General features: G+C 41.4%; 1 protein-coding gene across 6 annotated transcripts in view; it reads right to left on the reverse strand.

Annotated features, from left to right (window-relative positions):
* Positions 1-26,312, reverse strand: part of Fam13a (family with sequence similarity 13, member A) — a 92,291-nt gene that overhangs the window by 17,088 nt on the left and 48,891 nt on the right. For all 6 annotated transcript variants that reach the window (XM_087658130.1, XM_087658128.1, XM_087658127.1 and 3 more), the window contains 8 exon segments: positions 22,356-22,432; positions 21,536-21,578; positions 13,947-14,091; positions 5,543-5,747; positions 4,919-5,057; positions 4,061-4,142; positions 3,051-3,271; positions 2,337-2,420 (listed from right to left, as the gene is read on the reverse strand). In XM_087658130.1, coding sequence (XP_087514256.1) covers positions 2,337-2,420; positions 3,051-3,271; positions 4,061-4,142; positions 4,919-5,057; positions 5,543-5,747; positions 13,947-14,091; positions 21,536-21,578; positions 22,356-22,432 — 996 coding nt within the window.

Below are 26,312 nucleotides of genomic sequence, written 5' to 3' on the forward strand. Positions count from 1 at the left end.
TTATGGTTTGGGGTTAATTATAGTACAGTTCCAAAAAAAAGTTTAGTTTGATTTTCAGACTGGCTATCTATCAAGGGAAGTTTGCTTTTCTCCTGAGGAGGTTAGAGCATTGTGTCTTATAGAAAGGCAGAAAGACCTGAGATTGGCGACAAATGACATTGATATCTGTTTCTCAATTTGTTCTCTCCCCTGTGAGATGCTTAAATCTTGATCTGTCTGAGAGGGAATAAGGCAAGACAAAGGACTAATACTTTGTAGTCTTAATAACACACAGGTAAAAAGAGCACACTCTTTGTCCTACCATAATCATCTATTGTCAAACAAGCAGGAGGGAGAACACGTGATTGTAGTGGCAGTGAGACCTGTCATTTACTATGCTGCCCAAAGCTGCTATTTACTTCCTGTTCTGAGCTTACACATCAATATATGTCTGAGCGTCTCTGTGTGTCTCTAATCTCTTTTTACTGCCATAGCAACTCATCACAGATATCTATCAACCAAGTACCAAGAGTTCAAGTGGTAACTTAAGCAGCCCCAGGTCTGCCAAGCTGAGTCCTCACAGTTCTGAAGCACACATTGTGTGCACCATGTAGCAAAGTACAGATTTAAAAAAAATCTTCCCAACTTAAAGACACACACACACACACACACACACACACACACACACACACACACACACACCCCAAAACCAAAAATCCAAAACCAAAAAATAAAAACACAACAACAAACCCCAAACCTCCACCACACAACAACCCAGGGAGCCAGCAGTGAAGTCTGATCACTTGGAACATGGCTCTCTCAGGAGGGAGGCACAGGCCAGGAAGCCTAGAAGGAGTCTGTCCATATTCCAAGTAGAACCCATGTGAAGGGAAGAACTGTGCAAAGGGGGAAACAGGGTCACAGCAGCACCCTGGTGGCCACACAGTCTACACTTAGAATCCCAAGCTTCTGTGGCAAAGGGGCTCCTCTCTGTTCACAACAGTTCAGCTCTGCCTCTCCCAATCCTGAATACTCCAGTACAGAAAGACCAAATTTCACAATCTTTGAACTCTGGAGCACTTACTATTTGGTTCAGTGCCTTAAAAAAAAATCTGAAACAAAACTTGGCTGACATATGAACATTATCCCAGAGTTCTAGTACTTTTCCATTGCAGGAACAGTCCAGGAAAATGAATCAGCACCAGGGGCAAAATTTTTCAAAGACGAGAGAAATAGAGAGGGGGGGGGGAGGAGGGAGGAAGGACTAAAGGAAGCCATTTGTGACTTTTCTCTGAGCTTAAACTATATGACAGGGTTTGTGCAGCCACTGAGAATTGGGCTCACTATTAGGTAAACAATACCCAGAATCCTCACCCCACAAAACCTATGATCGGAGTGATAGTTCTATGGAGGAGTGTTTGCCTAGCCCCAAAGAACCCCGTTTCATACTGTGTCTTATTTAAAAGGCGTTTTATATCTCCTTCTGGGAGCTTCTACATTGAAGAGCATATCATTTATAAGAAAGGATTAAATTCAGCCCATTAATTTGTTAAATAAGTAGTTACAACACAGTGGGAAAGCCCTGTATTTGGGGGGGGGGCTTTATAAAAATTGGTGAGTCTTCATTTCATGTTTCCTTATACCTGCCTGTAGCAATTGCTGTTTTGGTGACATTTTTTTTTCTTGCCAATTATCTGAACAGGAGACAAGAAGAGTAATAGGTAGCCAGAATGGGTAGATTCCTCAAGTGCAGAAAGCACCCTGTCTTACTACAGGCTTCCCGAAAGCCATCAAGAAATGCCCAACACGTGCTTGTCAAATACCAAACCACCTCAGGTGCTTACTAGTTTGATAAGAAGGCACAGCTACATTTTGCACTTCATAGCATGGATTCTACAAACTACTAGAAGTCCTTTATAAATGCTGGCTGTGTCCTGAAGTGCAGAGTGACTGTTTAATGATCCATCATTCAAGCGTAGTCCTTTTATACTATGCCTGTGGAAGGCTAGAGTCAACTATAGCTTATGGGGACAGACTTGGGCAGGAGGTTTCCCCACTTTATTAATTTATGAACTCTATACAAGATCTCCCCTCCCCTTTACTTCTCTTCTCTTTCAATAGGACACTAGCAAGTTTAGTTGCAGACTAACTTTTGTTGGAACTCAGTTATGATCAAGGTCTATTGGTCATGCCTTCATACCACTGAGATATGCTGTGAATATACATTAAGCTTCCTTTCTTGTACTAGAAAATAAAGCATGTATTAGGGACCCTAGTTCCTGGAGGAAAACTAAATTGTAGAACCTTTCCAAAACCAGACAACTGGCTCCAATGAGACAGTTTGATGTAACACATACCGGCCGCCCGTGGATACTTTCGTAGTAGAGCAGGGCTTTTTGCAGAGCCACTTTCTCATTAGCAATCTGGTCCTTGGTCATATCCTGTAGTAAGAAAGGGAACATGAGGAAACCATTTGTGCACATCCCAACTTCTTTATGTAGTCAAGCTTAAGATGCTCTGTTCATAGTTCGCATAGCAATGACAGCCTCATGACCTCTCACCAGAGCACACAGTGCAGATGACAGCGCTACTTGGAACACCCACGTGGCAAGAAAGAAACACTGAAGATATATGTTGAGCTTAATGGACCCAGAAACACTGCAGCTACAGGCCACACACTCCTAAAGGTTTGTATGCCATCCTCTACTCAGAGGGTCAAAGTCATCTATTAATTTCAATAAGTTCATTTTACAACAGAGTCAACAGAGCGATCTGCTTTCAATCAGTAGTCAGAAACCAAAGTATCTACAGCTAAAACACTGCCCCTTTCATAGGCCTCTCTACATGTGTGGGAAGCTTTAAAAGGTATCATTGTGTTTGGAGGGGTTCATATTCCTTGCCCTCTTCCCCCTTTTCACCGGGCTTAGTGTAATGCTAGGAGACAGCAGAGCAGTGTGTCTCCTGGCTGGAAAGCTAAGTGGCAAAGGTATCAACACCAAAGCATGGCCTGTGCTTTTACTGTGTTGACTGAACTGAGGGGAATTCCCTCAGGCTCTCTAAAGGCATCCCACCTTAATGTCCTCAGGACAGCTGGATTCCATTCGCTTCTCTTGGAGCTTCCTTAGTATCCCTTCCAGTGTAGCTTCAACGCTGGGCCTGATGGCTTTGTCCACCAGTTCTTGCTTCTTCTCATCTTCTTTTTCTAGCTGGGAACCGAAACTCTTGGGGAGTGTATTGCTTCGTTGCCGTGTCCTGGGGGTGAGGTCCTCTTCAGAGATCTTTAATTTTGTTTCTAGGCAATTAGATTTGTAAACATAGATACATGAGACTGAGGTATGCTGAACCCAGATTTATTTGTCCTGTCAATAACTACTTAGTCATGTCCTTTTCTTTTTCCCAGAGAGAACTGAATTATAGTGTAAATGGAATTCCTTGGACCATTACATAAACCAAACTGTAATAGACTATTTCTAGATCTTCAAAAATATTCCCCAAACTCGAATTCCTGGGAAAGTGCTAGCTTTTAGCACCTGACTTTCACCTTAGCCTAGGATCTGATGTCAGAAGTGGGCAGAAACATTTCAAGGGCATATAGAGGTGCATACAGATATGCTGATCTAAAATCAGACACTGACCCACTGCTTTTCATCCAATCTACTGCATACTCCATTTTCGTTTCGTCTAGTTGTTTCTGTGACTATCCCTAAATACAAAAAGCTGTTCAAGGGGAAGGGGCCTAGCCCTTTCAGATTTGTCTCTGAGGAAATCCCTTCTAACACTCCAGCAAGTGAAACTTTAGAATAAATGGGTAGAAGTACTAACATGAAACCGTCTTTCTAGGAGTCTGCAGAAATACAGATATATTGAGGAATTTATTTCATATCTAATCTGATTGTCCTGTGATACAAGACTCTCCAAAGTCTTGGGATGGAGCTCCCAAAAGAACTGGATGAACTGGGAAGTGTCTCTGGGCCTGGGAAGCTCAGATGGTGACACTCTGGTGACACTCAGCAGGACACAAGGGACTTGGCTCCTGGTTTATTGCACACAAGCTAGTCAGTAAGTTCACAACTTTACTTACCTTTAAGCTGTTTCCGGAATTTGGCCAAGTCATTTGTCCACTTCAGAACCTCAGGGTTGGCTGCCTTGTCACTGTGGGAGGGCTGGGGAAAGAAAGTCTAGAGTAAATATTTTTTAAAATGATATATTTAACTTTAGTTTATGTGTATTGGTGTGAGTGTACCAGATCCCTTGAACTGGAGTTACAGACAGTTGTAAGCTGCCGTGTGGGCACTGGGAATTGAACCCAGGTCCTTTGGAAGAACAGATGGTGCTCTTAACCACTGAGCCATCTCTCCAGTCCCCTAGAGGAAATATTTTACTGCTTATCTGTGATACTCATGCCAATTTTCTTAAGGGCAAAATACTGGATCCTTATGATCATGGACATCTGTGGGGTCCACATCCCCTTTTCTGTTATTTTTATGTTTCAGCTAATGAAGCAGGAAGTGGAAGAGTTCATGGCTGATATCGCAGCTACCATGTAAAATGCCTTCTTGCCACTGGCTTGGGAAACTAAGACCCAGCCAACAATGGAAAAAAAAAAAAACCAGCATAGAGGAAACTGGAGAAGATAATCTTCAATCAAATTTTTGTCCAACAAGTAAAATTCTCTTCTTTAATTGGCTTCTGGTATCCCCTTAATCAGTGCTTCTCAACCTTCCTAATGCTGTGACCCTTTAATACAGCTCCTCATCTTATGGTGACCCCTCAACCATAAAATTATTTTGTTATGTCATAACTATAACTTTGCTACTGTTACGAAATATAATGTAAATATCAGATTTGTAGTGTATCTGTTACGAGACCCACAGGTTGAGACCTACAACTCTACAAGCTGAAGGGTATATGGGGTGAGGAGATCCTATGGAGAACTCACTCTGTATTTCCTCTCTTCTTCAAACCTATCCTCAAACTTCCGAATCTTCTTTTTAAGGGTCTGGATCCTTCTGGTGAGCTGCACGGGCGTCAGGTCCTCTTGCTCATCATCGTAGGATCCAAGCGAGGAGCTTCGCCGCCTGCAAAGAGCATGGTCTGGATTAGCTGCCCCCCGAATGACCAATAACTATGGGGATGTCCTTTAGGATAAGAGAGTATATGGTCCAGAGGAGTGAAAACATCCCCTCCCCTCTGATAAAAACCAAGGGATAGGTGCATTTGCTGAGTGCGTCTGAATTCTGTATATGCCACTTATTAAATAAATAAGTCTGTGTTTCTCTCACTTCCACTAACAATACCAAAAGAACCTGAGATGGACTCCAAGCCTAAATTTGACTTTAGGAAGGAGGTGCTAACTGGAATTCAAAATGAGATCCACAGTTGGGCCACAGCTCAAGTGGAAACTCCAACACAGCCTGCAAACTAGGATGGAGAATGTTAGGTTTGGCTCCCCACAAATAACACAACTTAATTTTTTTACTAATTGGGCTAGCCATCAGTGTCATTCTCTCTATTCTGATGCTAAGGGTCTGGTACAGTTGCTTATTAGGAACACAGAACATACCTCATGAAAGAATGGGAATTGGGGGGAGAAGGAGGTACTTCTGTGTCATCCAGGTACTGCCTGCTCTGCCCATAGGAATAGAACCTGGGGGACAGCATGGGGTCACTGTCCTCATCCAGAAGCTGGTGAATCAGGCGCCCAGCCTGTGGGGAGAGGCGAGCTTCATCAGATTCTACATTCTCTTGCTGCCAGGAAGGGATGGGTTCTGGAAAAGAGATGTGGTTCAACAGGTTAACACTGTTCTTGAAGGCATCATCACCCTGGTTTCCTGAATGTTTAAGGTCATTGCCCATTGGGTGGTTTCTTCCTTCATATCTAACATCCAAAGTAGACACTATGTCTAACTGAAATCACCACTGTATCTCACTGCCACCACCTAATTTTATCTCTAGTCTCACTTGCTTTCAAAACAAAATTTGCTAGAGCTGCCTCAAGGGATACCCTGGAAGATACATATGTAATTGTGTCTAATTCCAGTTTCTCCAATAGAGAAGTGATAGAAATCTTTCCAAACAGCAGCACCACTTTCCAGTCATGAGTATTTGGGGGAAGGGCGCATGCAAATAGCATTATGACTCTTCTGACAACTAAGGAGCCATGTTAGACCTGTGAGATCCTATTTACTAAGGGTGTCCAACCTCTGTGTGGGTCATCTAGTAAGACTTCTCCCTGTGCCTTGCCCAGCATACAGGACTAGCATGTTTCTCCCTGCGTCTCTCTGCCTAGTATACAAGATTAGCTTGCTTCTGACTGTGCATGCCTCTCTGCCTAGTACACAGGATTAACATGCTTCTTCTAACTGTGCTCTCTGCCTAATACATAGGATTAGCATGCTTCTGACTGTGCTCTCTGCCTAGTACACAGGATTAGCATGCTTCTGACTGTGCTTTGCACTTGTAATTTCGGAAGCTTCCCAAGAGCAGGTGGAGGGAGCACACATAAATTATGAAGAGAGGAAAAGGAGCCTTATAGATGCCAAACCCACACAAATTATTTTTAGATAATCAGCCAGAGGGGGGAAAGAAGCATAAAATCCTGACCTTTTATTTTATGAGGCAAGAAGGTGGTTTTTATTTCTATTTATCACTAGCCACATTTCAAAATACTCCATTCCTGGGGCTGGAGTGATGGCTCAGTGGTTAAGAGCACTGACTGCTCTTCTAGAGGTCCTGAGTTCAATTCCCAGCAACCATATGGTGGCTGACAAAATGCTCCATTCCTTAGTTGGAAAATAACAACAAATATTGGGATGGCAAGTGGCTTAGCGGGTAAAGGCCCCTGTCACCAAGTCTGATGACCTGAACTTGGTGTCTGAAACTCGCATGTTGGAAGGAGAGATCCAACACCTCAGCTCCACGAATTCACTGTGACACAGGTGCAACACCCCCTCACCAGAGAAAACAAATAAACACGAAGGAAAGCTTTACAACTCTATCTAAAAGACTTCAAAGTAGATCTGGGATGGTACACTGTTTTCATGTAACGCAGCACACTGCACTGAAAGCTTTGAGTGCACTTGCCCTTTAGTGATTTCTACAAGTCTAGTACTTGCTCCGATCTTAGACTCTGGGATTCTTAACATCTGAACCACAGACTCCTAGTTGCTCCTTCAATATGAAGCTTGAAACTGTATATAGGTCTATAGAATAAATGTGCATAAGCTTTCTATCTAGAAAGACCAGATTATAATCCTAGAACTTCAGAGGCAGGTTAACAGCTTTTAAGATCTCTCACCCCTGGTACATGCTTAGAGTAACTCAGAGAAACGAGGAACAAGTATCAACACACAAATCCCTAACCTACCCCTCATAAAGTATATTTAAATGATGGTTCAGATATGACTGACAGGCAGGCCAACATGCACATACACCTGTGTGCACACACTTAAAAGCTGCTCAAATGATTCAAGTGCCCATGTGACTGTCAGCTTTGAGAACTACTGATCCCAGGCTGCTGAGAGATAAGGCCACTGACACGTGAGGAAGGACAAGCACTAGTCAGTGAGAGAAGAGAGGGTCTGCTCTTGTGTCTTCTAACTTCAATGTAACTGCTTTGCTTCAGGATCTGCCAGAGCTACAAAATCAGTGATGACCACCTGAAACTTGGGAAAACTTCACAGCACAATAGGAAGAAAAACATGTTCATTTGACATATTAAACCATAAAGAACAAGGTTTGCAGAATTTAAAGGAACTCAAGTTATCTGGGAACATAGATAAATATTTTGAAAATAAAAATGTTCAAGGAAAAAAACCAGTCTCATTTATTGAGGCTCAAAACATGGGGCAATGCGCGTGGCTGAGCCTGGAGGCAAACATCTCATTCTTTGGACTAATGGTATTGATCGTTGTGTGCTAAGCAGCAGCTTTCGGGACTGAGCAGCTATGCTCTGCCACCATAAAAGATGAAAAGCACCAGGAAAGGAGGGAGGCAGGAGAAAGGAGTCTCTGGAAGAAATGTAAATTTTAGTGTTATGTTGCAGAAAACGAGCTTGTTAGATTGATCAGATCACATCTTCTATTTCCTAAGACAAAAATCAACTCAGCCAGACTAAGAAAGAGTTAAGACAGCCTAAGCAGCCATGCTGTTGGCCATGGTCTCTTCTGCAGATGAGTGAACATCCAGGGGGAGGAGACCCAAAGATGTGACAAAATGAAGTATGATGTAGATATTGGCACAAGGGCATGCTAGTTAGTTAGAGATTTCTATTCATCAAGGAAAAAGACACATAGTTGAAAAAGTCTTACGTTTGATCCTGACACCTTTGATTTAAATTTTAATCCAGCAGACTATGTTTTCTAAAATGAAAACATCTTTGAGTTTTGGTCTTTATGGTCATGAACTCACTGAAACAGACTGAAACTATAAACAGACTGAAAAAGAGTGGTGCCTGGCAGGTAATCTGAAGCTATCTATCCATTCTCTTGTTTAATACAGCTTTATTTTGTCTCTGTCCTGGACCAATCATTTCAATGACAAACAAACAAACAAAATCAAACAAAACACGCAAATAATCCTTTCCTAGTGTTACAAGTGTTGAGTAGGAAATAAGACAGCTCAGAAAATTCTAGCATTTTCCTCCTAAACCATGTAGGTAGGGTCGATAAATCCATTACTGAAAGATAAGCGACATAAAGTCATTGTGAATTTTAGCTTTAACAAAATAAAGAGCAATATTTCATCACCATTCTACAGGTGGCACAGAAGTGGTGGTTCTCAGTTCTGCAATGTGGAACGCTTAGATGAGTGAGTGGCCTCCTTCCTCTCCCTTCTGTGTAGTCTCAGATCTAAAGGACTCCATTTGAGAAAGTCACAAACCAAGATGCAGTCCATATCTCATATACTAAAGAATCAATACAATCCTTTCCAGGTTTTAGTCTGAAATAGCCTGGCTTACATTTGCTAATTGTCACTCAACTAAGAAACCAAGGAACAGCCTGTCATCCTGTGACACATAGTTTACACCATTACATTGCTTTGTAGAGACCAGTTTTGAGGATGCATCACCAGCCATTTCTAAGAGATGCTTGAAAAATAGTTTATATTTAGTCATTAACTCTAGAACAAGAACATTGCAAGAAAAGTATTCAAGGGGACAACAGAAAAGTCACGGGGCTTCACACTGCATTTCACCCCTCCAGCAGGCCATAAAATAAGCACATTTTCATTTTCAAATAAAAATCCCTTCAGTACACTCACAATGAACTCTAGATATAATCATGTAATTTATTATTAAAAATCAATTCAGTAGGTCATTTGACATTATTACAGGTCATCAGAAATAACGAATATAAAAGCTGTGTTCCTTCTATGTAACTGATAAGAATAAGTTCTGAGGGGTCCTTATTCAGACACCACATCACACAGGGTCCTAAAGGGAATCAATCCAGCACAGGAAGTTCATCTCCAAGCAAAGCTGGCACAGGGCAATGAGACAGCTGTGCTCTGCTTAACTTGCTGCAACCATTGGCTGTATGAAAGAAATTGGTTACTGAAATGCGTTCTTTATAAGAAACTGGACAAAATTAAGGGAGATGATACTTTCCACAGTTCTTTCCCAACTATGTTATTTAGAGTCATTATTGCTTGGCATTATGTTGTAACCATCTTCTCAGCTGTTCAAAGAGGTGCTAGAACATCCCAGAAATGGAAAGTGAGAGGCCACACTGGACTTTCATAAATTCTTTCTTTGTTCCAAAATTCAACCTTAGAACAACGTTAGTCTTACTAAGTTGTTCAGAAAAGACTTGCAAACTACCAAATTTATAAGGAATCTTAGCAGTCAGCTTTATTAGTCCCAGGTTTAATTTTTAAGGCTCATATATCTGGTTTTGCCACTCTCTGCAAAATAAAGATGCAGGACCCTAGTAGGTCTGCATAAATTATTGATAAATATGTGGAACAGAATAGGACTGATGACTTCAACCAAAAGGAAGAATGAAGTGTTTCTTTGAGGTGACCCATGGGCTTGCACATGTACGCACAGTTCCTTAATCAATCAGTTATTATGTACTACTCTGCCTGTCTTCTATTCCTCACACATCTTAGAGAAAGCCATCACGCAGATCCTGCTAAAATGCCAGCTGCTCTCTCTTCAAGTGCTGCATTTCCCAATCCAAGGTCTAGCCTACTACAAAAAAGAGGAATAGAGGTTGGGGTGAACGGAAAACACTTGGCAAATACATGGCGGGTCTGCCTAGTTAGTATTGGTTTTAGTTTTTTTTAAATTATTAATTCTTTCAGAATTTTATGCAATATATTTTTTGACTTTCCCCCAAAACTATATTTAGATATATTTATGGGAGAGAAAAGCAATAACACTAATATGGTGCCCATAGGATGTGGAAGACAGCAGATATTATCTCATTGAATCCTTGCTAAACAATGATTATACTTATTATGTATTATTATTTGCTGTTGTTGTTACATGTATTTAAGGACAATGTAGTCAAGGCCAAATGGAGACAGATTTCCTACTTTTCTGATAGACCATATCAATTAGCAGAGCCAGGATTTGAACCCAAGACTTTGGTTCTTATCTACCCTGTTTGATGGGATGCCTGATTTGCTTTCTTAGAGCAGGAGCTAAGAGTCAGGAGATGCTCAGACTCCTTAATTGTATGATGGGATAAGTCAACCGGAGACCTTTGAAAACTACTTGCTTCTCTGTGATTTTTTAAAGCACTTTTTAAAAATATTGATCAATTAACTGGTTGATTCATTGACTGATTGTGTTTCTGTGTGCCATGGTCCACATGTAGTAGGCAGAGAACAATTTGAGAGCATTATTTTTCTACATCCACAATGTAAATTCTGGGGACTGAGCTCAGGTTATCAGACTTAGTGAGAAGTGCTCTTGACCACTGAACCCTCCATGACTCTTTTTAAAAAAATTCTTCATTATTGTTTATTTACACGTACATGTATGCATGTCTGTATATGTGCATGTGTCAGGGGCATCCCCTGGAGCTGGAATTACAAGCAGTTGTGAGCTGCCTGATATGAATGCTGGGAGCTGAACTTCAGGTCCTTGGCATGAACAATACTCAGCCATCTCACCAGCTTCTCTTCATGATTCTTAAACAGAATTTCTCTCCAAAACTGTTGTCCAGTGTAAGTAATAACTGAGACAAATTAAGCATTTTGAGACCTACAAAAATGTTCTGTTAGCTGTTTGTGGAGGCTCACATTTGTAATTCCAAGGCCAGAGTGAGACTCTGTAGCACAGGCTGGCCTCAAAATTATGGTGCCTCACAGAAATTGGGATAATAAGCCTCCCCACATTGGGATTCTAAGTGTGAGCTACCATTCCCAGGTCAAAGTGCTCTTTAAGCCTAATTTCAGGCCAAATAAAGTATAGTTATGTTTAAATGTCATATACTTCGACATGCATGGACTTAGTAACATTTTAATTACACAATTCTAACTACCTTTCAACAGCAGAACAATGCCTTTGACTTGTGTATTCATCTAACTTTGAGACCCTATCACCAAAAAGTACAACAGCACATCAGATTACATAATGTGTCTTAAATTGTGAAGGCCGTTGACTGCGGGCCAGCTAGCCGGATGAGATGGATCCTGTGTTTACTTTTCAAGGGTTCCACTCTAGACTACGGAATCTACTTACCATCTCAATCCCTTTCATTGTTCCCTTCATCCCAAGCTTAAGAACTTGGAGAACACTGTTTCCCAGTAGCACACGCAGGCAGGGCTTTCTACCTCAGCCATTCAGGCCACCCCGCATCAGGTGACCCTTCCTGGCTCCACATCAGACTGTGACCATGGCACAGGTCAGGGAGCCGGCACGCAAACCCAGAGTGTCCCTCTACACTGTGGCTCTGAGGGGGATGGGGGCTCAGAGTGGATGTTTATCGGTACAGTAGCATGATTTTTATTTCCATCTTTATATTTTGTTGTCTTGCTTCTGTGGGCACAATTTAAACTAGTGTGAAGTTCACTGGCTACGAGGAGAACAGCTTTCCATTTCTTAAAGAAGCTATAGCTGGTAGTCTAGCCATCAAATTTATTGTCATTTAACCTAGCTTTGCACATTGGTTCCTTTATTTTGACTATACTTAAGGCCATGTTCCTATTTTAAAGCAATTTTAAAATTAAAATACTTAATATAAAAAGGTTACTGAAAGCAGAACCAAACAGTCAAAATGACCTTGACGAATATATCCCTGTAGATTTCAGAGTTGTAGAAGTTCAATAGCAAAGGCAAATGTAATGGGGGCAAAAAAAGAATAGTCACAGCCATTTGCCAACATAAGTGCCATGCCCAAGACAGCCTATAAAGAATATTTTTCCAACCTTTTGGAAAACATCCTGCCCAGCCTTCTAAATAAAATGCTGCTTCCTCTACACTTTTATTCTCTGCAGAAAAATTCTTTAATGAAATGATTTTGACGAAACTCTGCATTGTCTTGTAACCATTCTGAAGAGCTTCTTCATTATTTTAGGTCATGTGTGTTGAGAGAGGAATCTACATTTGTGATTAACCAACAGAAATCATCAAACTGAGTCTGTTTCAGGGGAGGAGCAAGGAAGACACTGTAGCTCATTTGAATTTTGGCTCCAGATTCTTCTTTTTATTTAAAAGTTATATGATAGCCCATATCACTGAAACTCAAATATGGTTTTTTTTTGTTTTTTTGGTTTTTTTTGTGTGTTTGCTTTTATTTGGGCAACAGTGACCTCTCTGAGACTCTTAAGGATAGAGAAGCCAGACTGTTGCCAATTTATAGATTAAAAAGACATATGCTTATTTCAAAGCGGCCAAAATGAGTGACAAGCCACTAGATATCCAGAATAGTTCAGTTACACCTAACATGAAGCAAGTCAATTATGCCCTCTTTGGTTCTCTGAATATTTTGAGCTGGAATGATCTGAGAAAATTTCAGATCTGCTGCCTAATTATATGAAAGTAACTGGAACAGGTTTCTTAGATTATAGGGAGAAGACATGAAAATTAAGTGGTCTGTTCTCACAGAGCCTGCTACGCTAGGTCAGGACAATAAGTAGGACAGCCTTTCACGCTGTGGGCTCTTCTCATGGACTTTTGATCATTAGATGAGAACCAAGGAGTGGGTCAGGATAGGGACAGTGCATACCCACACAAGCAGGGCTGCTTTTCTTAGTTGTGACTCTGCTACTCCCACTGCCGTACTAAAGCTAGGAGCACATTTCTCCCTATGGCCTTCAGACACACTGTCCAGAAGGTTGACACAGGTCCGAGTGTAGACAGAGGGATTAAGGAGGCAGCGTGAGCCCTCCCTTGACATAGTTGTGACAAAGCTAACATCTTCCTCAAACTAAATTTCTGATGTTTTCACCAGAAGGCTCTAGAAAAGAACAAGTAAAAACCATGTCAGAAGTCTTCAGCAAAGAAATGCTTTCAATCAATGTTCCCAATGGTGTGTTAACCAGATTCTTCTTTAAAGTATACATTAAAAGATAAATGAGAAGCAAAAAAATTTATCCTTCTTAAAAACTTGGAATGTATACTGCAGGAAGTGGTAGGGTAGTGGAGTGGCTGGTGGGTAGCAGGGCAGCTAAGTCATGAGGCATAGTGGGTGAGATGGTGGGTGGCTGGCTTTCTGTAGCGTACCACAAACAGGGCAGCACTCTTGGTGAGTTAAAAATATACTTCAAGGTGACACTAGGACAAAGAGCCTGCATATTTTCCTTTCTTGTGTTGCAACTACCCTTAGCAACACTGAACAGCCCACTCCTATGCCTAGTAAAGGATTTTGTCTTTTTTTTTAATTAATAGAGACCCAGTTTCTTCTGCATGCACGGCTCTTCCTCTGATCCGCACAGGCATGCGGTCACATGCCATGCGTATACTTATTAATATATGCTTTTTCAATGCAAAACCCGAATGGCAGAGGATCACCTACCTTCCCAGGTCTTATCGCACAATGCTGTCAGGTCCAACTGGGGCAGATCTGGGACAAAGCTCTCCTGCTGATCGTCATCATCCTGATTCCTCTGTTGTTTGGTGTCAGATATACTGGGATGCTCCTGAATCTTCATCGCGGGGCTCTGCAAGAACAGCACAGTGTCCCCTACTAGCTACTGTTCACCAAAATGCAAAAGCATTTGCATCAATTCCACGCCTTCTGAATGCAACCTCCCAAGCCACAGCTGCTAATATTTCCACTGCAGAAATAAAAACCAGGGCTTGATGCCCCCTGGGCACTATCTGGCTACTCTCATGCAAATAGCCACTGTCCATCTGCCAGCCTTTAACTTTCCTTCTTAGAGGGGAGAGGCAAGATGATTTTCCTTGGGCTGCTCCTCCAGATAACTCCAGGCAGCTGACAGGTCTTGAGTGATTACTGACTAAGACCGGAAAGAAGTAGAAGGAGTTTATGTTTCTTAAAGGAGCATGGCCCATCAGACGGTAAACAACAACAAAAAGCTGGCCACGGTTGCTAAGGCTGCCGCAGCAACATGGTGTGTCTGGCAAGCAGTGTCTTTGCCGCTTAGGTAAACATTCCTGTAAGGGCAGGGGAGAAGTTGGGGCCACCACATTCCTCTGAGCCTTCAGGCTTAGATCGATGAAATGGGGCTGTTTTCTCTAGAGCGTGGGGAGAACAGACTATTTATGGAGGCACTGTGGGTATTAAAATATTGTTGCGCAAATTCAAACGGCCGGGGTTTGGTGTTTCATCTCAGCCGGCAGTGAGAAACAGACCCTGAAAAGAAGCCAAGATTACAGGGAGAACGATCTTCCCTCCCAGTAAAAGTAAGAACTGGCAAGTTGGCCATATGTAATTTTATCCTAGGAATATGCAATTGTCATTGTTTTTCTATGTATTCAGTTACCTTGAATACTAAAGCTGCATTTGGCTCGGCCACTGGTAGCACCCACATCTGGCTAAGAAATGATGGAATGAAACACCTTCCCTAAAATGCAGATATTTAAGCTAAGTGCTGGTGTGTGTGTGTGTGTGTGTGTGTGTGTGTGTGTGTGTGTGTGTGTGTGTGTGTGTGTGATTAAAATGGCTGGCAGTTAAAAGAATTCTTTTGCAATAAAGTTGTCTTTTTTAACTTGTTCTCTTGGCATATTATAAGTTAAGCTGTTATATTTCTTTCAGCTTTCATGAAATCATAAATGACTGTGCTTAAATATTTTTACTCGAAAATGTATTTTTCAAGTGGCACAGATCTATGCAAAATATTTTCTTGGGGGATGGGTAAATGGACATTTATTTTTGGTTATTGTATTATTAATTGAACAAAAAAACCCCCAAGAACATCTGGAAACCATAAGTGAATTCATTAATGTAGGAGATGTTGTTATACTTAAAATAAAGTGCTATTTAAGCCTTCCAGCTCCTTCTAGTAGCTGTCCGACCTACTTTGAGATCACCAGGGGAATTCTTGGTGCTTTTTTGCTATTCTGTTTATCTTGAGTGAAGCATAAAGACTGGCATTTCTTAACATTGGGAACCAAACAAAACTTCAATACGGTCATGATGAACAGTAGCATCACAAGTAACACTCAGGGCTTTTACTCTAGGACAGTGGTTCTCAGCCTTCCTGATGCTGCAACCCTTTATTACAGTTCCTCGTGTGACTCCCAACCCTAACATTATTTTCTTGAGTCTTCATATCTGTAATTTTGCTACTGTTCTGAATCATAATGTAAATATCTGATATGTGACCCCAATTGCTGCTCTAGGATAGTCAGAGTGTGTTCTCTGTCTCCTGAGAAACAGTGGACCAGGAATGAAAGCTTCAACCTGGTACCCAGATTTTAGATGTTTTAGGGACAATCAGTCAAATTTTTGTGTGAATGTATGGGTTTATATGACTATAACTGTGTAAGACAGAGAAATGGATGTACATATAGTAAATAAGTATTTCTCAACAATCTTTTAAAGTTCTTGCAAAGATCTAAGACATGATAATCAAAGCCTGCACACATATAGCACAAAAAAAGAGATAGCCAAGCAGAAGCTACCATTCCTTCTGTTGCTCTATGGTAGCATGTAAAGTTCAGTGAGTCATATGCCAGGTCCCCAAGCTGGGCTAGTGTGAAGGCAAGCAAACCATGGAGTACTGTGGCCACAGTAGGAGAAAAGGTTCCAGGGGACAGTGCTGGGATTGATAAAAGGGAAGGGAGATGACAAGGGTGCCAGAAGCAGAGGCAAGGACAACAGATCCCAGATGCTAAGCGCAGCATAATTAAGTGTACAACAGTGCTGGCCACCACACATCAAAGATGCAAAGATGCGACACGCAGAAAGGAAAAGTGCTCGTTAGTTCATCCAAGAACTGATTTTCTAGTGTGTGTTAACAGTTTCTTAGACACTAAGAAATCTGTGTTAGACAAAATAAAATGTCCTATGGGTGTTACACGATAGAATCAGTTAATAAGAAATTATTCCAGGACTAGAAAGATGATTCAGTGGTTGAAAGGACTCCTGGTCTTGCAGAGAATCCAGATTCCATTCTCTGTACCTACATGGAAGCTCCCACTGTCTAGAATCCCAGTTCCAGGGCCTGGTCTCCACAGGAGCTTTTTACTCAAGGTATACAGATGTATGTGAGGCCAAAACACCCTTACATATGAAATGAAAATAAACAAGTCATTAAACGTTTTGAAAATAAACACATCATTAAGTGTATGGAGATTAAACAAGGAGATAAAAAACAAGGAAAGATGGGTGTTAGTGACAGTAGATGAGGTGTTTTGTTTTATATCGAGTGGCTGTGGATTGGATGGCTTCTTTTCATAATGATACATGGGCAGAGGTGTGAAGGAAGAGAGGAAATGGTCTGCCCCATTGGGAAGAACATTTCAGGAAGGAAGAAGCTTTGTTCAATGAAGCCTTGCCCTTTTGTTTGCTTGTTTTTTCACGCGGTTTAGGCATAGCAAGCAGTCACTGCATCTGAATCTGGTAAGGACAGGCCACCAGGGTGGGCACCACTCAGTGTTGAATGGGACATCCTGCATAGTGAAACCTAAGTGAACTGAAGTTGATTCTTGGAACAACAGTGACACATCCCTCCTTCCTATACCTAACCCAGCTTGTGCAACCCTGGAGACACTTGCATTGTGAGCACGCTCCATTTCAGTGGCACTCAGGCACGACTTGGGTCTGTCTTGCTGGGCTCTGATCCATCCCCGAGGTTGTTGTTCTACTTGTCCTCTGAGCTTAGCAGCCTGAGTACTAATTTTTGCCCCAACTGGTCTTTAAAGCCAGTGTCTTTCCTGGACTTGGTCAGGAGGAGGCAATGGTGGTGGGTTGCTCCTCAGGCTCTGCAGCCATGTTCAAGGACACAAACTGCTCTTCCTGCCCGTAGGTATCTCAGCTGAGGCACCTGGCTAGGCAGTCCGTACTTTCTAGGAATGCTTATAAGACGGAAAATACGGCATGTTTCAACTCTTTGATCATTTAGGTTAACCTGTCAAGGGCAGCCTCAAGTACAGAAATATTTTTGGTTTAAACTTTTGTTGTTTACACATCTAGTATCTTGAGTTCAATCAAAAAACATAACTTTCACCTCAGAAATCTTTCATGCTACGACGTGGAGCACAATGAACCTCTGCCAAACTGCTGCTTCTTATGATAACGCAAACAACCTTTGCTTAGTGGACTAATGGATGGCTCATGCATAGTAGGAAGGTGAGGATGGGTTCTGGAAGTAGAGACCTGAGTTAATAGCAGCTTTGCTTTGTCAAGACCTGTAGATCAGTCTCTTTGGGCATTAGCTTCCCTTTTACTAATACTGGATTGAGATATCTTAAGGTTGTTGAAGTGCAAATTAACATATATAACAGACTGCCCGCAGTAAGAAGAGTACATAGACATGGGAAATACTGCCTATTTGCTTACATATTTCAACTTTTTGATCCTTTAGGTTAACTTGTTAAGGGCAGCCTCATATACAGAAATATGTTTTTATCTCTACTCCCTTCCTCATTCCTTCAGCAAAGGTTTATTGATCCTGTAGAATGTTCTGAGCAACAAATTTCACAAATGAACAAGGTATAGAATTCTGAGTGGAAAAGAAACTTTGAATATCTGAATGCTGGAGGCAGCTTGTCTCACCTGGGTCTCAGGTGACATTCCACATGTAGGTTCAAACCATTAACGTCAGTCCCTTAGTCTCATCATTGTCAAGACTTGCACCTGTCCAGCTGAGCCTGTTTTTCTTTGTTCTGTCCCCTTTCTCGGCTTTGGATGTTAGGTGAATTCATGAGCCTTTCCCTATACAGAATTTAGGTAAGTGGCAGAGCATTTAAAATGAATAATGACAATATGTAAGGCTGCTGGACGATGCAACTTTCCCAGGAAAACCAGTATTAACTGAAGACACAGGAAAGCACCAATATTTGCTGTTTAGCCTGATAATAACGGAGAGTAGACATAACACAGTCCCAAGGTTCAAGTGTGCACAAGCCCCAGCAGTATGTGGTGAACCGGACAGTCCTGTTTCTCAGGGTCATTGAGAGCGTGGACTTGAGACTGTGGGACAATCAACTCTCAGTCTTACATGGCAAGCCTTACTGTCTCCTCTTCTCCTCATTCTCTTTCCCCCTTTTTAAATTTAATTACTTTTTTTTTGAAGCAGGATGAGAAAAAGGCAAATAGGCTTTTATAATGAATGTCCTGTTTGTTATCAAAGGTATGCTTCTAATCACTCTTAATTGGTGGGTTTAGAAGGCATAAAGAACATAAAAATATCTTGAAAGAGTTTAACACTTCCCTGGCTTAGAATTCTGAAATAAAGTAATTTCTCTCTGGTAATTCAACACCCTTCCATACAGCTAATAATTCTTGCTTGATTTACTTCCATGGCAAAAGGATTCATAAGTTTACTGTTTGAATAGTCTAGATTTTATATGAAGAGCAACATATTTTCCCAATATAAAATCCCTTGGCTTGGGGCTGGAGAGATGGCTCAGTGACTTAGAATACACCCATCAGCTCTCCCATCAGACAGAGCGCAACTGCCTGTAATTGCATCTGTAGGGAGATCTGGTATCTGTGGCTTCCATGGGCATCTAGATTTACTTACAAATACTCATATATATATATATATATATATATATGTATAATTAAAACAATAAAAGTAAAACTTTAAAAAAATGCTTAGCTTACAGAATGATGTGAAGTGGAAGACACCTCCATAGTAAGCACAACTCTGAAAACATATTTTCAGTCATGCATTTTAGAAGGGGACACATGAGTGATAAGGATGCTTTCTCTTCTGGGGACCTGTGATTTTAAATGAGTTTCAGAAAGAAAGGACAAACACCCTAGGCTCCATGTGTTATAAAACACATGCTATCTCTTTCTTAAGTTACCTCCATTCATACAGCCCAGGGAAGATATTTCACTACAGTGCCAACCTCTCCAATGCCCACCACAAGGAATGCTGCTTTTCTTTGTGACATTTTGAAGTAACTTTGAAATTTTTTTCATTGTGTGTCGTTAAATAAATTTTAATTCCAACCTCAGAAGAAAGGAATGTGCAATTTTTGGTGAACAACACCTACCCGAGACTCTCAGAGATCCTCATTTTAAAATAAAAAAATACATAAATTAAAGGCATGCAGTGAAGGTACAAGGTCATGATTGTTTTCAAAACAGGTGTCAGCATGAGGGTCGTTTAAAGTAGCCGATTGATATTTGAAAAAACAAAATCATACTGAAACAAGGGAGAGTATGTTAAAAATGGGAAGGAAATCTCCCATTCTTTAATGAATAGTGTTAAAACTAGTTCCTCAAAATAGTTGTAATCTCAGTTCTGTGAAGTGGGATCTTTTTCTCCATTAATGCAGCTATGATAAAGGATGACAGAGTTTGCCCTTGATTTTAATTCACCATCTAATTTCTTCTCCTAACTGAAGAGGTCATGACGGTGCCATTTCTTAGGAGCGAATGCTTACAGTGAGCCATAGTGCGACATAGGGGTGGTGCACGTAGGAAGCAGACCTGGCACTCAGGAGAAAACTTTAAGGTCTGTCCCAGTGATTGTGCTGTGAACCAGGGACACAGCGAGGCCACTAAAGACTCTTCTGTTTCACTTTATCCCAGAAAAGATGAGAAGACATGTCCAGGAGGTTGGCAAGATTTAAGCTTATACCCAATGTCAAAGGGCTTTCTATGAGCCAAGGAAGATGCCAGAGAACAGAAGAACCATGCACCCTAAGAGGTCTCCCTAAACGACAAGAGAAGCCCAGCAGCCTAGCCTGTTGCTTGGTCCTATGGAAGGAAGGACACGTGAGTTGGAAATAAGATGTGAATGAATTATCTCAGAGACAGAAGCTAGACGTCAAAAAGGAAAACAATGCAGTCTCTACTTAAATTTCTTTGAGGGGAGACAGACTCTTGCTATGTAGCCAGATTGTCATTCTTGGCACCTTAGCCTCCTCGGTGCTGGGGTTCCAGGTACAAGACACCATATCCAGCGCTCTGTCTAGGTCGATGAAGTATACATGACAAGAACCAAACAGAAGAAATATAAGAAAGCTTCAGCATTAGGGGGGCAGTCTTCATTAATTTACAATCGTTTCGTGTGAGTGTACACTTTTCTAAGGAGAAAGTTTCCAAATTCTCTGATTCCTTGTGTTTTCACTGAGAGAGATAATATCTAAGGTTTTCTACGTGCTATATACACCCTATACCACTCAGCCATGCCACCCACTTCTACCTAGTAGTATTTAGATTCCTAATCTGCTAGACTCAAAGTTCTCTGGGGGCAGTGAGTCTGGCTGTCATCAAATGTTCTGAGAACATATGCAAGATAATTTAATAGACATTATCAAATAACTTCATTAATAAATTGGGTCAGTACTCAGCAAGCATAAATAACTAGTCATCTACAAAGACACTTCTGTCAATACTATTAATATATCTATGTTTAACAGTATTTAGAGAAAAGCATTAATTCTTCCCAGAAACATACTAAAATTGACACTGGAGCTGGAAGCATTTAGAAGTAGGTGATGTGATATACATATATAAATTTAAATTCAGATACTAAGCTGAACCAAAAACAGTGGAGAAAACGAGTACTTGAGTCAACTGGTGCCACCAAAATGATATATACAGAGGCAGGAAGATGAATGAAATTTAGAGATACAGCCATTGGGAGGTGAGTTTTCCCACTTAATCTGAAACAAAAGGAACTCAATTGAGTAGCTTAATTTGAGTTTATGTTAATCTGAAAAGGAATGAGGCAATCCTTGTAACAGAGGAGTTAAAACTCACTACTTACGTTTCATACACTTAAAAGATGCATAGTCATAGAGAGAGCATACTAGTGACTTAATGGAAAACCCAGAACAGTATCACTATGCTATGACAATTTATCTTTACAAGGGATCAAATAATCTACCCTCCTTTCTAATCACAGCCCTGTCTGTTGCCTCACTGGGCTTATCAACAGTTGGTACCACTTCCCAAGCACACTCAGGAGCCAGGGCAAAGCCTGACCGCCAGGCTCGCTGTTGTTAGCTACTCACCTCACAGTGCTGAGTGTCTCTCCAGCTTCTTTCTGCTTCTTTGCTGTCAACAAGAAAAACAAATACATGAATTATCCATCTGTTTTATAATCTTTTATCTATTCATAGTGTAATTTTATTTATTTTAAAAGTGATCAGAGAATCTCTGAGCCAAATTCTTATAAAATTAAAAAAAAATAGAACACAAAGTTAAAAATGTAATAAAGAACCCAGGAGACTCACTGATATATTAGGTATAGCAACACATGTGGACTGACAGCAGCTGTGACTGCATGCACACGAGCTGCACATGCTCAAGCCAGATAAAATCCCAGCTTTGAGCGGTTTGGGGCAGGAGTCCCAATACTAGTGGAGAAGCTATTGAATTTAATAGCTGGTAGGAGAAGAGTCAATTTTATTTAAGGATGTGATCCACACTCCATGGTAGTTCCCACACCCAAGAGTATGTAGACAACACACTTGGGCTTGTCATTTAAAAAGAGTGAACATGAAGTTGGATGGGTAGGAAGTGGAGTGGATCTGGAGAAGTTGGGGGAGAGAGGTTGAATATGATCCAAATTGATTTTATATAATTTTCAAGTAATAAAAATATTATTTCTTAAAATGAATGTATGTAAAAACCATAAGAAAACCACACGTGGATGTATTTATTTGCCACAGTAAGAGAGTCTGTACCCCGAATACCCTCCTTACAATAAATACTTCTGGCCACATGCAATCCTGTCTTTCTCCTATATTATCTTTTTAGTTCTTATAACTCACATTGCATTTATCTTTCATGCTCTTGAAACGTAGAGTGAGAAGAAAATTCTCAAGTTACCTCTCAGAAGATCTCAGCTCAACAGCTTCGGGTTCAGCTGTTTCTTGAGTCTGCATGGAACTGAGGCTTTCTGTGCTCTGCAACACAACAAATGATGGTTGCTGTGAGGCAAGGAAGGCAAAGCTCAATGCATATTCTCCAGTCTTTAAAAAGGACAATTCCGGGATGTAGAGATAGAAACACTTCTGTTCGTTAAAATGATGACTATTGGCAAAAAGGTAGAGTCCGCCCCATCATTCCTTTAACAAAGAACCAGACCACTGTAGCACCCTTATTAACTAAGAAGGCATTTATGGTTAATGTGCAAAACTCAGATTGTGAGAAAACCAGGATGGTTGGGAAACACAAGGAAGGGGTGATCTTCAATTTAATCTATCAGTTTCTGCTTATTCTATATTTTTCCTTTTTGGTCTTTGCTGTTTTTGAGACAGAGTCTCATGTGATGGAGGATGACCTTGAGGTGATTCTTATGCCTCCATCTGGACGGTGCTAGGTTACAGCAGTGTGCCCTCACACACAGCCTAACTTGTTACCATTGTGGGATATGATGCTAATATGATCTTGAGTGAATGATAGGCAATGATGAGAAGAACGGTTTGATTGCTGCCACGTAGTCCAGCAATAGAATACCTGCCTAGCTTGAACAAGACCCTGGATTGAATTTCCTGCATCAGGGAAGAAAAAGAAGTATCCTGTGCATTGCTGATCTGCTACTGGGGACTGTGTAAACTAGTGCAACCACAGTGGAAATCGGTGTGGAAGTTTCTCAAAGAATTAAAAGTAGAACTACTATATAACTAAGATATATTAATACTGGTCATATACCCAGAGTACTCTGTTTCCTACCACAGAGACACCTGCGCATTCGTGTTTACTGATGCACTCTTCAGTGCTACAAAAGAATGAAGCCAGCATAGATGTCCATCAACCGAAGAATGGATAGTGAGAGTGAATATGGTATATACACAGTGGAATTTTAGCCAGATGTTAATAAAAAACAAAATCATGAAATTTGCAGGAAAATGGATAAAACTGGAAAGATTATACTAAATGAAGTAATCCACTCTCGGAAAGCCACAAATGCATCTTCTCTTTCATATGTGGACCCTTAATTTTTAATATTTGTGTATAAAAAGTAAGGAGTTAGGGGAGTAGGTACAGATTTTGAAACGAGACAGGAGACCACAAGAGGAGAACAAGGAGTGTGAAGAAAGTAGGGGTGGGCAAAGGTGTTATGTGACATCAAAGTGCATAGGGCGCTACAGGGGTCAAGGGCAAAAGGAAGGAGGGAGATGGCAAAGACACCCCAGTATAACCCAATACCATTTCTTTTAAAGATAAAGAATCAAGGCCACATCACAAGAAATCTGGGCAGGTTCTTCTTGTATTTGTATGTACCCTTGTGTTTGAGATACAGTTTACCTTTCATCTGAAAAACAGCTAATAAGTTCAGACTTTTTCACAAGACTTGCCACCTTTATATACAAATCTAAGATCCCTTTTGTTTGTGTACCTTTGAACACAGAAAAATGCATTTTCAGAATTCAGAATTATGTGTTTTGGCAATTAATGTTTAACTTTCCCGTTCAGAGCCTATGACAGAATAAAAGGTATTATAAACACAGTGACAGTGTGTTTGGGCCAGGCAGACCATGAAAGTGATGAGGGCAAGACCAGTGGTCACATTTGCTGCTGTGATACTGGTGCCCAGGATAGGTCATTGGGAGTTATCAATGTGCTACATTGTATGGGAGCTGCTGCCTTTTTAGGTTATAACATGGAGCCCAAACTCAATGACACAAGGAACTGGAGAGAGAGAGAGAGAGAGAGAGAGAGAGAGAGAGAGAGAGAGAGAGAGAGAGAGAGAGAGAGACAGAGACAGAGAGAGACAGAGAGAGACAGAGAGAGACAGAGAGAGACAGAGAGAGACAGAGAGAGACAGAGAGAGAGACAGAGACAGACAGACAGTGAGAGACAGAGAGAGAAAGGGGAAGTAAAGAGGGAGAAATACACAGACAGAGAGACAGAGAGAAATAGAGACAGAGAAACAGACACAGAGGGAGAGAGAGACAGAGAAAGAGGGAAGGAGAGACAGAAAGACAGACACAGACAGTGAGAGACAGAGAGAAGGGGGAGAGATGGAGGGAGAGACACACAGACAGAGAGACAAAGAGAAACAGAGACAGAGAGACAGAGACAGAGACAGAGAGAGACAGAGAGACAGAGAGAGAGACAGAGAGAGAGACAGAGACAGACAGACAGTGAGAGACAGAGAGAGAAAGGGGAAGTAAAGAGGGAGAAATACACAGACAGAGAGACAGAGAGAAATAGAGACAGAGAAACAGACACAGAGGGAGAGAGAGACAGAGAAAGAGGGAAGGAGAGACAGAAAGACAGACACAGACAGTGAGAGACAGAGAGAAGGGGGAGAGATGGAGGGAGAGACACACAGACAGAGAGACAAAGAGAAACAGAGACAGAGAGACAGAGACAGAGAGAAATAGAGATAGAGAGAGGCAGAAGGAGAGAGAGACAAAGAGGAAGAGAGGGAGAGAGAGACAGAGAGGGAGAGAGAGAGACAGAAAGGTATAGAGGGAGAGGAAGCAGGAGAGGGAGGGGGAAGTGGGAGAGGGAGAGGGAGAGGGGGAGGGGGAGGGGGAGGAAGAGGGAGAGGGAGAGGGAGAAAGAGGGAGAGGGAGAGGGAGAGGGAGAAGGGGAGGGAAAGGGGGAGGGGGAAGGAGAGGGAGAGGGAGAGGGAGAGGGAGAGGGAGAGGGGGAGGGAGAGGGAGAGGGAGAGGGAGAGGGAGAGGTGGAGATACGGAGGAGCACAGAACAGCTGCCATCTTCAGCACAAAACTCTAGGCAAACCCTGGGAGTTTTCTTCTTCATTCCAACTCACAGGAGGAGGGAGCAAATGGGACATCTCACCAACCAGGCCTGCAATCATTTCTCACATCTCAGCAGTAGAGAGACAGGATATGAGCTGTTACTAGGCATATGGCTACTTCATGACTGGAAGAAAAGGATGGGGATGGGAAGAGCTAGTGAGCTCTTCGTGGGGCCTCATTGTGGTATCAGTAGTTCTCTCTCTCTCTCTCTCTGTCTCTCTCTCTGTCTCTCTCTCTCTCTCTCTCGCTGTGTGTGTGTGCAAGCGTGCACACATGCACACATGTGTGCAAGGGTGCACATATGCATGCATAAGTGTGAATTCAGAGAATAACTCTATTTCTCCCTGCATATTTTGAGATTTAGGGATCACTTAGGTTGCCAGTCCATGTATATCTATTGATCTGTATTGCTGATATATTTTAAGCAATAAAACATAAAATTTATAAGAGTGACAAAAGAAGGATTTCAACCTGTCACTGATCCTTTGCTAGTGAGGCCATATCACAGTCTCCTTTCTTTAACTCAAGGTTAGAATCATAGACTTGTTTTGACTGGCAGCACTGGCCTGACCTTCAGGGTGACATGTTTGTTCAAAGGAGGCCTTCTGCCGTTGTCCTCTAAAAAGTTCTGTCAACATGAACAGCTTTTTGAAGACAAAGTCATTTTCCTCCCATGTATAAGTGCTTCAGTCTATGGCCAAATAGGTTTTGTATCTAGTTTTCAATGCCAACACTGGGCAGAGGGGGATTTAAAATCATTTCCAGTCCAAAGCTCACTGTATCAAGTCATTTGTTCATTCACTGGAGGTTATAATTGTATCTAACTTGAAAATATTCATCAAAAGTAGTGGAGTTCACCAACCTTTCCCACAGTATCTGACATTAACCTTTATAATCATTATGAGAATAGACTGCAATTTAGACTCATTTAGTATAGTAGAAAGTGTGTGTGTGTGTGTGTGTGTGTGTGTGTGTGTGTGTGTGTGTGTGTATGAAACACAAGGCATATAGTAGGTCATAGCAGAGGGGTCATAAAGGGCCAGTTCATAACATCGAAAACTGATGTTCT

The sequence above is a fragment of the Rattus norvegicus genome, chromosome 4 (genome assembly GCF_021556685.1).
Source record: "Rattus norvegicus strain SHRSP/BbbUtx chromosome 4, alternate assembly SHRSP_T2T, whole genome shotgun sequence".
In the NCBI taxonomy this organism is placed as follows: Eukaryota; Metazoa; Chordata; class Mammalia; order Rodentia; family Muridae; genus Rattus; species Rattus norvegicus.